Below are 12,440 nucleotides of genomic sequence, written 5' to 3' on the forward strand. Positions count from 1 at the left end.
GTTCTTCAGACTCAGATATCTTTATCCTTCCAGCTTTTCCAGACATCCAGCGTCACCTGCCAACTCCTTCCCAGTCCTCCTATGCCTGGAGGGTGCAGACTCCAGAATTATGACAGTAGCAAGGAGCAAAAGAGATGCTCAGAACTTCCCTTTGGATAAGACCTTTTGATTGAGAGTGGGGGCAGAAGAGAGAGGAGATGAGCTCAGAAAAGGCCAAGGGAAATAAAGAACTACGAGTTTCAAAGGAAAAGTTCTAGGCTAATGTGTTGGTCTTTCTTCTTAAGGTCATCTTAGGAAGGTTAAAATCAACTAAATTTTAATTGAATTAATAATTTCACTTGCCAGAGGACAATCTCAAATTTTGGGGGAAAAATAATTATCTGGGTTCAGTGGCACACACCTGTAACCCAGCTACTTGGAAAGCTGGTCCAGGAGGATTGCAAGTTGGAGGTCAGCTTGGGCAATTTTGCAAGAAGGTCTCTATTTTTTTTTTTAAAGGGATGGGATTTTAGTCCAGTGGTAGGAGAGCCCCCCTGAGTTCAATCCCCAGTACCCCCAACCCACACAAATAAATTCTACATAGAGAAGCTTTTAAAAAGCTAATCGTTTTTATAAAAAGGAAGCCTCCTATTTTTCTAAATCACATGATTTAGAAAATTATCTTTTTCAAATATTCTGTTATGCTTTGAATATGGTTTATTCCAACCAAAACTCATGCTGACACGGTGTCTCCCATGCAACAGTGTTGGGAGATGGGGCCTGGTGGGAGCATTTGGGACTTGGAGGAGGAGCCCTCATGAGTGGCTTTTCATCTGACTGAGTTCTCATTTTCGTGGGACTGGATTTTGTACCTTGAGAGCTGACTGTTAACAAGTAAGTCCACAGTTTGTATTCTTGCCCTTCCACATGCACCCATTTTCCCTTCTGCTTTCTACCATGAGATAAAGCAGATGTTGGGCTTCCCAGCCTTTTGAACCATGAACCAACATGAACCTTTTTTTCTGTATAAATTCCCCAGTCTCATATATTCTGTCCTACCACAGAAAATTGACTGTGACATACTAACTTTAAATTTTAGTGTAAAGATTATAATATCAGGGCCTGAGGTTGTAGCTTAGTGGTAGAACGTTTGCCTAGCACGTGCAAGGCCATGGGTTTGAGCCTCAGCACCACATAAAAATAAATAAAATAGAATTTTTTAAAAATTATAATATCAGGGCTGGGGCTAGGACTCAGTGGTAGCGTACTTGCCTGGCATTTGTGAGGCACTGGGTTCGAGTCTCAGCACCACATATAAAAAAATATAATAAAGGTCTATCAACAACTAAAGAAATATATTTTTTAATTATAATATCAAATAAGAATTCCACTGAACAAAAAAAAAAGTGGGGGGGGGGGGCTTGGGGATACAATTAGCCAGAAGGTACTGGAAAAGTTAGGTAAATCATTTGAATACAGATGGATACAGATTATGGAGTGATTAGGTTTAAAGCAATTTGAATAATTCTAAGAAAATTACTCTGTACCCCAAAAATCTCTTTCTCTCCATCTTGCTACAGTGTCCATAGTTCATTCATTACCCTTTGTCTTTGGAATGACCTCAGAAAATTCCAATCCAGGAAGGAATAAAATAACTTGTCATATAGTTCCTTTAAGGTGTCAGGATCTTATTTATTGCTAGGAAGCCAGGAGAGGGCAGGGAGATGGTACTGAACTAAAGATAAACTCATCTTGGCTCTGTAGTTTTGCCAAGTAGGAACCCTGCAGAAATACAATATTGTCTCAGCCATAGGCACCTTCAGAGATTCTTGGCACTTTCCATGAGAATGCATATTTAAAATCTTATACTCCAAATCAGCTAGCCTTTTTGTTACCAAAAAGCTATTATTTCTCTGCAAATAATACATCAAATTGTTCAGATTTTTTTTGTATAAAAGGTAGATTTCCAAAAGCAATTTTAAGTGAATTAACTCTGTACTAAATCCTTTTGCATTCAATGTTAAGTATCCAAGGGACCTGTATTAATCAGCTTTCTGTTGCTGTAACAAATGCCTGAGATAATCAACTTAAAAAGAGGAGAGGTTTATTTTGGCTCAGGTTTCCATCCATGGTTTCTTGGCACCATTATCTCTAGGCCTATGGCAACACTGTGCATCATGGCAGGAACTCGTGGTAAAGAAAGCTCTATTACCTCATGGGGCAGGGAAGCAAGAAGACAGGAAAGGGTAGAGTCCCGACATCCCCTTCAAGGGCATGTGCCCAGTGACCTAACTTCCTTTTACTGGACCCAACCTCTTAAAAGTTCCACCACCTCCCATTAGTGCCACAGGCTGGTGACCAAGTCTTTAGCATGAACACTTATCCAAACCACAGCAAGGCCTGAGACAACTTGGACATAGAGTGGATATTCTGTTTTTCATTTGTGTTTTGTGCTCAGCACTGCATAAGACCATTGAGATGACTTGATTCTTTATCCCCAGAACCCTGCCTGGGAAACTAGCATTCACAATTATTAGAATGTGAAAGCAACATAGAGAGGACCCATTTCAACACCCTCGCTTTACAGATGAGGAAACCAAAGCACGGGGTTGGGAATGACAGCAGAATTGCACAGCATGAATAGTGTGGGCTTTGGAATTGGATAGAATTAGACGTGCTTCTTGGGAGCTCTGTGAACTTGGGCAAGCTAATTAGTATTTCTGAGCTGCAGTTTCTTCTAAGACAGTTAGTTCATAGGGAAATGGGGTCTGTCAAGCACCTACTCCAAGAATGAACTCAAAACTTGCCCAGATTATTATATATTTGCTACTTTTAAAAAACCAAGGTATAATTCATGCCATAGTTTGAATAAGTGTCCCCCAAGGCCCATACATTAAAGCTTTGGTTCTTAGTGTGGCATTAGTAGAAGGTGATAGAACCTTTAAGAGGCTTGGAGACTGGTGGGAGGTCTTCTGGTCACTGGGAGCATGTCCTTAAATGAGATAGTGAGACTCCAGCCCTTTCCTCTTCTCTCTTCTGTGTCCTAGTCATGAGGTGGATGGTTTTGCCATACATTGCCACTATGATGTGTGGTCTCACCACAGGCCCCAAACCAACAGGTGGTTGAAACCTCCAAAACTGTGAGCCAAAATAAACCTTTTCTCTTCATAAGGTGATTCTCTCAGGCATTTGTGACAGTAACTGAAAGCTAACACTATTGCTATAATAAAATTCACCATTTTAAAGTGGGCAACTCAGTAGACTTTAGTATATGTCTAACCATCACCAATGTCTAATTGCAGAACATTTCTATTCCCTGCCAATTTAGTCCCAATACTCCTGTCTCCTAGCTCCTGAAATAACTCCTCTTTCAGTCTTCATGTATTTATGTCTTCCAGATATGTTTTGTAAAGGAATCACGTCACACAGGGCCTGTTGTGGTCTGACTCCTTTCACTTAGCACAGTGGCTCCAAGTTTCACCCAGGATATGGCATATGTCATTTCTTTTTATTACCAAATAATATTCCATTATATGGATATGCCACAATTTATTTATTCATTCATCCATTGGTGGAAACGCTGTACATTTGTCATTGTTTTAAATGGTTGGGCCAAAGCCAGAATGAGAACTTGAGTATCCAACTCTTCACCTGGTCCTGTTTTTACTCTCCCACCCTTTTTTTTTTAATAACAATCGAACATGCATGTTATTTTAAATGGCACTGGTCAGCTAAGAGAAACCCTTAAAACCTGGCTACATAATTTTAGGATTTTAAACCTTTTTTTTTTCCTTTTATGTAAATTTTTTATTTATATATGGCAGTGGAATGATTACAATTCTTATTACATATATAGAGCACAATTTTTCGTATTTCTGGTTGTATACAAAGTATATTCACACCAATTCGTGTCTTTATACATGAACTTTGTATAATAATGATCATCACATTCCACCATCATTAATAACCCCATGCCCCCTCCCTTCCCCCTCCCACCCCTCTACCCTGTCTAGAGTTTGTCTATCCCTCCCATGCTCCCGCTCCCTATCCCACTATGAATCAGTCTCCTTATATCAAAGAGAACATTTGCATTTGGTACACCATTTCAAGAGTTTTTTTCAGGCAGGGGGAAAATACACACAATCCAAAGGAATGAAATTTAAACATCGTAGGGCAATTGTGCCGAGAACCAGGTTTAATTGCTATTTTTCTGCCTCCTTCACCCTCCTGCCTTTTACAGAATCACCTGAGATCTGTACAGTATCTTTTTTTCTACTTGTTTTATGTGTGGCTTCACTACCACGGTTTATAGCTCAGGATCAAAGAAAGTTTTTATTAGATTTAGTTGCTGTTTGAAGAACTTTCTCTCTTGTTCGCTTCACTCCATGACAAAGATGGAGAAATAGTCCCTCCTTTAGTCAGTCACTGTTGCTGCACTATTCACCAATTAGGCCTGGGGAATATGTGTCTTTGGGCCAGAACCCAGTGCATTTCAAACACAGCCATGGTGAGATGAGAGAGGACCTCAGTGACCTGGCCTGTTTCCCACCTGCTGGCTGCCCCAGCTCTCAGATCTGGTTTTCCCTGGTGACAAGATCACAGAAGGGCACCTTCATGTCTGTTTACCTGCAGTCTTCATTTCTTTAGAGTCAGCCTCCTGCCTGGGGGCTGGGGAGCAGCTGGCTTGCTACACTTGGAAAGGTCCTGTTTCTCGCCTACTGAAGATGTAGGCAGCGCAGCCCCAGGCTTTCTCTTTGTAGGTGTAGGAAAACCGGAAGCAGGCCCAAATTGTGAAGGATTTGGTTGTTGACACTCTTTGTTTGGGAACCTGTGAGCTGTAGGATGTGGCAAGATTCCAGCTGGGAGGAATCTCCTTGGGTTCTGCGAGGATGTGTGCCTCTTGATCTCCAATGGCACAGAGGGTGGGGCCCAGCCTAGCTTCCTGACTGCAGCAGGTATTTTCTTTGTTGAAGCTTTAATGACCTGAAATCCTGACTGCAGCTAATTACTCACTTTATTCAGTGTTCTATTTTCTTCATATTCTTGAAGCTCTGGAGCATTCTTGCATATTATACTATACATACAAACTGCATTTATATTATTTCCTGTTTCTCAATATTTGCCCATCCTCAAATATATCAAAAAAACCAACTGACCCTGACCCTGTCTTCTCTGCTGAATGTCCCTCATTCCCCTGACTCCTCCTGGTTGACATAGTTTCCAGCATCCTTCCTTTTCCTGGTCTTCTATGTGCTTTCCACTTTGTTCGGTGATCCTCTTAAAATGATGCCCAGATTGGGCATGACTGTCCTTGTGTGTTATGAACAGCTCACATTAGGACCATACTAAGAAATGAAGCTGATACTCATTCTATGCAGCACATGGCTGCTAATGCTTCCTTAGCATCTTCATATTAGTCTGGCCCCTATCCAGTATTGGATCTTTTTGGTACACTTGGAAAGGTTCTATTTCTTATTGAAGATGTAGGCAGCATAGCCCCAGGCCTTTTCTCTGTAAGCCTAGGAAGACTAGAAGCAGGCCGGATTTGTGAAAGACTCAGTTGTCATCACTCTTTGCTTGGGAACCAGTTGCTGTAGGGCAGAAGCTCCTAATGTGCAGTTAATCTTTTTGATCCTAGAAACAAAAGTTAACATTTCCCCCAATCCACGCTCTCTATTCTTTCTTTACCCTGGGGACTCAATATCATTCCTTCAGCAATATATGGATGGCAGTCTGGCTTAATGCCAATGTAAGATGTTCTTGAAGGAGTAAAGAAAAAAATTTCTTGATTTTATTCACCCACTTCTTTTATTAATCATAGTTAGCCTATTGTGCTGGAGAACATTTGAAGTTTTTAAAAATATTATTAATTGACATATAAGTATATTATGTGTGTCAATTATGTGATGAGATGTGACATTTCAATACATGTACACAATATGTAATGATCAAGATAGTTGGCATACTGTCACCATAGACATTTGTCATTTCTTTGTGTTGGGGTTATTCAAAATCCTCTCTACCACCTATTTAGAAATATACAATTAAATGTTGCAACCACAGTTACCCTACTATACTATAGAACATTCGATGTTATCCCTCCTATAAGAATTTTATTTCATTTCAGTGACTGGGGATATAATTCAGTGGCAGAGCATTTACTTAGTTTGCATGTGGCCCTCGGTTCAATCACCAAAACTGAAAAAAAAGTTTATTTTTTAATATGTTAGGATTGGCTCTGTCGGTAGAAAAACCCTTCTCTGACTCCTAATGCTAGGAGACTTAAATTAGTAATTTCTAGTTCATGAGGTCTTTTTGTTTATTTGAGGGCTTGGGGATCATTTTATCAATTATATAAACAATTATATAAAAAATATAATATTAACAATTATATAAATTTTAAAAGTTGAATGGTGAGCTCTCTAGAAAGCTCAAAAGTACCTCAGTATGTTGGCCAGGGTTTTCATCACCAGGTCCTGTGAGGTTTGTCCACCCTGGGTGTTAAGAAAGGCGTTGGCGGCTCTAACGGGCACGTCTGTTTTTGCAGTTACCTGGCTGAGCAGTGCTGGAATGGCGGCTTCATCTACCTGATCATGCTGCGGCGCTTCAAGCACAAAACCCAGTCTACTTATAATGGCAACAGTGGCAACAGCTCTGAACCAGGAGAGACACCTACCTTGGAGCTGGGTGACCGAACTTCAAAAAAGGGGAAAAGAGCAAGAAAGTTTGGGGTCATTTCCAAATCTCCCACCAACAAGTCCCCGGAGGAATCCAGGAGCAGCGCCAGCTGTGAGTTGGCCGATGACACCAGCACTGAGCTGAAGAACAGCACTGACCCTGAACTTGGAAATGGGCATGCCTATGAGCTAGAAAATGGCCCGCATTCTCTCAAGGAGGTGGCTGGACCCCATCTCGAGAGATCAGAAGTAGACAGAGGAACGGAGAACAGAACTCCAAAGACAGATGCTCCTCTGACCACAAGCAATGACAAACGTCGCATCTCAAAAGCTGGAAAGACGGACTTTCAGTCAAGTGACTGCCTGGCTCGGGTAAGGTTCCGTTTGCTTATAGAACCTACAGTTTTTTAAAAAATATATTTTTTCAGTTGCTTTTTAAATATAGAAAATATGTCTAAGATGACCTTGTACTTGGAAGCCAACAAATTTATCAAGATAAATGATCAGAGCACATAACAACAGCAACAATGAAAAGGTTCAAGTCATTTTATCCCATTTAAATAAAGAGCTAGTCAAGTGATCATAAGTGGAAAAATTCAAGCCTTCTCTGGTAAAGTGGGTGTCTTGAGCTGTGTCATTATTTATCATTGCTGTCAGAGTGAAATGGCTACTCCAGGGCCAGGAATTCCCGGTGGTATTTGAGAACACAAACATCCCATCTTCAGTCTTACACAGGAAAGGAAGCAGCTGCCTTTATTTTTAACAATTCAAAACCAGTGGTATTTTCATGGGATCATATTCTTGCATTGGTAAATTCCAGTGAAGTGGGAAGATTCACAGAAATCTCTGATACTGTGATATTCAGTTGCGATGGTCAAGGTTGGTCTTACCTAAAAGCAGAACAGATGTGAATATTCTGACAGGTGATGGGTGAGCTTCTCGCCTTGATTGTCTCCTTCATTATAGCCAACATTCTTTCATAGCAGAGTTACATTTCTCTAAAGTAAACATGTCAGTCCCAAGAATCCCCTGGCAGATGTTTTGATGAACCCTAAATGAAACAATAGCTTCCTAGGTGAGTGCTGATTGGTGTCTTCTTTAGTCAGGAGACACCATCTATAGAGATGGAAAAAGTTGGAAAGGTGGGAAATGGACACAGACGAATCATGTTCAGTTTTGCATTGAGAAAGGGGTGCCCTGGGAGTGAAAATAATTTTCAAGAGGCTATTTGATGCAATTATTTCTATAATTTCAGCCAATCTACATGATGAATTGAATCAAAATAATACTTCTCTCAAGGGATTGTTTTCCTTCATTTTAGGAGCTAAATGATCCCCATAAATCCAGAGGAGGCATTATTTATAGATGGGATATGTAAACAAATGAGAAGGGAAACCTTGTGTCTTTATCAGTGATTTTCCTACCAATTTTATGAGATTTCCCCCAAAATTAAAAGCAATGAAAATACTATATGCTTCTTATCAGGGACTCTGTCTTGCTATGATTTTTCTTCTAATGATTGGATTACAAATACCCAGAAAGTCTAAGGTGAAAAATAGAAAGTAGGGTGTGTTTCTTCCTTAATAATTTTGAAGGTTTGGGCACCAAAAGAGGGTGAATCTTGCTTACAGTCCAAAGAACAGGCTTTGATTTGGCCTAGGACACAATGGAGATAATTTGAAATGATAGTAAAAGAAAAAATGAAAAATGCCACCAAACTTTGAAGAGTACCCATCCTCCACTCATCTTAATTAAAATAATATCAGAATTGATTTTTTTTTTTTTGGATTTGGCTATCTGAAGACTACACACATGTCAGAGTGTCTTTGCCCAATCTTTTAAAATTTTTTATTTGTTCTTTTTTAGTTATGCATGACAGTCGAATATATTTTGACATGTTATACATACCTGGAGTATAACTTCCCATTCTTGTGGTTGTAGATGATGTGGAGTTACACTGGTCATGTATTTATACATAAACATAGGAAAATTATGTCTGATTCATTCTACGGTCTTTCCCATTCCCATCCCCCCTTTCCTTGATTCCCTTTTGTCTAATCCAAAGTACTTCTGTGCCTTCACACACACACACTTGTTGTGTGTTAGCATCCACATATCAGAGAGAGCATTAAACCTTTGATTTGGGGGGATTGGCTTATGTCACTTAGCATGACAGTCTCCAGTTCCATCCATTTACCAGCAAATGCCATAATTTCATTTTTCTTTATAACTTTGCTTGATTTTTGTGCTCTTTTTGTCCCAGAAGGTATAAATGAAAGGGTGAAAAAAAAATTCAAGGCTTGATTGTGTTTGGGGCAATTGGTTTGTTTTGGAGCCACATTGCTATAGAAGGGAGAGACTGGCCACCTGGAACTTGCATTCTTTATACCTGTCCATTAACTATAGACTGGTTGTTGGCCCTGGGTCAGACTTTTGGTCTTGGTAGGTAGGAAGGGCCCGTACTCCTTCTCAGGCACTCATGTTTTACCACACTTTTCAGCCCCAGAAGTAACCTCATTAGATGGCTTTGCTCAGGATTGATGGAGTTGGCAAGGAGATCTTCATGTCCTCATAGCACCTAAATTGGAACCAGTCTCCCTTCATAAAAGATTGCTTAGGTTCTTGGGCTGGAGTGGATTTTTATTTTTACTCTAGGATAGTTGAGACCAAGGTCATGCTAAAATGGAATTTCCAGGAAAACAGAAATTAGCTATTTACCTCTTAAGCCTTTGGGGGGAAAAAATTCCATTGCATTTGAAAAATGGGAGATTAACTGTGTCAGCATTGTTCCGTTTCTGCTTTATTAATGATTTAATATATCTACAAAGACTTAATAAATTACAGAAAAGGCCTATAGTGCTCATTCAGACCAATTTTGTTTGCCAGGTACTTCACTTATTTGTTCTAAGAAAATATTCCATTAACCTAAATCCTGTCTTTGTTTCCCTGGTCTATTCTCTCTTCACAGAGCAATAGGAAATGTATTTCCTTTTAACAAATATTTTCTTTTTTAAAAAATGGTATGCTTGTGTAAGATAGTAACACACAATGGTACATAGACAAGCACATTAATTTTAAAAAATACAAAAGTTGGGTTCATCTTCTAAAACATAAGGATTTCCTAGGACATCAACCAGTAATTTTAGAAATGAACCCAAAGTTCCTTACCACCTTTTCAGCAAAGATCATTAGTCATTCAAGATGACAGATTTCTCAAGTCTGTTTATATAGAAGGTGTATTTTTGTAGTGTTGTGTGTTGAAAATGTGTACAACCAAATAGTCTCATAACAACAGGAAAAAAACCCACTGTTTGTCAAGCAGGCAAGTTTATTCTTGACTGGCATTTGTATGTCTGTGGGTACATTTGAGGCCTTCCCCCAGAAATCATAATCACCCTGTAGAGTACCAGACCTTTCTGCTGTGTCGTCTCCATAAGTTCTTCAGAGAACTCAGGCTGCAGGATGGAAAGCCAAGAAGGCATTCACACCCAGGATATCCACTGATGTTTGCATCAAACAGGGGCAGCATGAGGATGATCCTCTTCTAGGAAGTCCTCAGGGCCACCTGGTGAACTCACATTGTCCTAAGGATCATATTCCCTAAGTTCATGTCTGAGCTCTCGCCTACCTCCAGAACCTGCAAGCTTTATGCCAACTCCCTACAGGATGTCCCCATCTTGGATGTTCCACTTCACCCTAAAACTCAATGCATCCACTGTCTGCACCATCAAACCCACCCCAATGTTCCAGGTCTCACCATCCACAAGTTGTCCAATCCAGAATCACCTGAAATTCAACTGAAGTCGCCTGGTTTGTCCAGGTTTTACCATGGTTTGTCACATGGTTTATCCTGGGAGAGTCTCCCTGGTCATCCTGGTGTCCACTGAAACTCTGTCCTTTCCCTTATACCATATCAAGTCAATTACCAAGTCCTGTCAACTCTAGTTCCCTTTAAGAGGCACAGATCTGGCCACTCCTTTCCCCACTCCCATGCTGCTGGTTCAAGGCTGGGCTGCTTTCATTGCTCACCTGGGAGGTGTGGTAGTCGCCTCCCACCTCACTGCCCCTACTCCCCTCCCTTTCATCTATTGTGCCCTGCAGCCAGAGGAATATTTCTGAAGAGCCAGTCTCATGACTCATGTGCACGCACACGCACACACACACACACACACACGTGCACATGCATGCATGCCGTGCACACACACATACCCTGTAGCTTAGATCCTTTGGGGAAGTCCACTTTCCCTTGAGGATAACATCCAGACACCTTGCCGTGTCATCAGAGGCCCTTCATTATGTGATCCCTGCTTAACTTTCTGTCTCTATCTCCTCCTTCCTTTGATTTTTTAAGCTTATTAACCAGTTTATTAGATAATAAAGGATATGATAAAGGATGTAGATCAGCAGCTAGCTGAAGAGGTCCACAGGATGAGGTCCTCAGGGTGCCCACCACAGGAGCCTCTACCTTTGTGGAGGCGAGACACCCCCCTTCTGGCACATGGTTGCATTACCCAACCCAGAAGCTCTCCAAACCCCTTACTTCAAGAATCTTTATGGAAGCTTCACCACATTGGTGTGATCCATTGTTCACCTCCAGGCCTTTCCTCCTCCCTGAGGTTGGGGGCAGGCTGGGAACTCCAGCCTCCTTATGACGTGGTCCTTCTGATGGCCAGTGCCTCTCTGAAGCTGTCTGGGATGTTCAGTTTCTCACTGCTTGCTTCCTCTCATGGAGGGTCCTTCAGAGGCTGTGTTTGCTTTGCCACTGAGCCATGTGGGGACTGCTGTCTCTGCCCAGTCGCCCACCCTACCCCCACCCCCTCCCCTCCATACCTTGGCTTCTGCCTTCCATGGAGACCAAGCATCATGATGCTCTCTTCTTGGAGGCTTTTTGTGACATTCTTGCCACCTGCTTCATCTTTAGATCCCTCCTCTCTGGGCTCCTGAAGTACCACCTGCCATTTTCACTGATGCACAAACCCCACATCTTCCAGTTATCATTGGCTTGTTGTGTCCCCAGTAGACTTTTAAGTTGGGCCTTATTTGTCTGTCATGGGTCCCAGCTTAGGGCCTTGCACTTACAGGTGCTCTGTAAATCTTTATTTATGAAGATGCTCACGAGCACCATGCCCAGGAGATGGGACAATGGATTCCAGCTCCAGTTCTTCTATCCCCAACTGTGTGGCTTTGGGGCCGTCATCACCCTTCTCTGTCTGTTTTCTCACCTGTAAACTGAGCATGTGGGCCTGATGACTAAGGGACTTCCAGCTCTGACATTATGATCACAGGTTTCTTTGATTTCTCACTGACCTTTCTAATAAGAAGGGAAAAGCAAACAGTCTCAGAGTAGGTTTGCAACAGGAGCCAGAGTATTTGCTGCAGTGAATTTCAAGTTGGATGATGTGTCTTCTCACATTTGGGGCAAAGATGCTGTTGTAAAATGTTATTTTTGGTTCCAGCAGAAATGAGGTCATTTAAATGCTGCAAGACAGCTCCCTTTAATGTTCCGCCCCTGTTTTAGTAAATAAATCCCTGCTTTGGCTCTGGGGAAGCGATGCACGTGTGGACTTACACAGTAGTTGGCAGCGTGCAGGAGAGGGTAACACTGACGACCTTAGTTCAGAAGTCCACAGCACCTCCTTTTTCATGGTTTGGCTTTTTCTCAATAGGCTAACAAAGTTTCATTGCCCTTTAAGCCAATGTAAGAGAAAACAAATGCCCGAACCATCTGTCTAGACATAGTCTGTTTCAGAACTCAGTTGTCTCTACAATTGGATCGGTGTTCAC

General features: G+C 41.4%; 1 protein-coding gene across 11 annotated transcripts in view; it reads left to right on the forward strand.

The window, feature by feature from the left end:
• The window catches only part of PDZD2 (PDZ domain containing 2), a 354,642-nt gene that overhangs the window by 248,937 nt on the left and 93,265 nt on the right, over window positions 1–12,440 (forward strand). For 10 of the 11 annotated variants that reach the window (XM_081301021.1, XM_081301023.1, XM_081301022.1 and 7 more), the window contains one exon: window positions 6,527–7,028. In XM_081301021.1, the coding sequence (XP_081157147.1) occupies window positions 6,527–7,028 (502 nt within the window). Of the gene's footprint in view, window positions 1–6,526; window positions 7,029–12,440 lie in introns of those variants that run through there. The other variant, XM_081301020.1, reaches the window with a different exon arrangement.

Source organism: Spermophilus citellus, assembly GCF_964194105.1.
Source record: "Spermophilus citellus genome assembly, chromosome: 1".
Classification (NCBI taxonomy): Eukaryota; Metazoa; Chordata; class Mammalia; order Rodentia; family Sciuridae; genus Spermophilus; species Spermophilus citellus.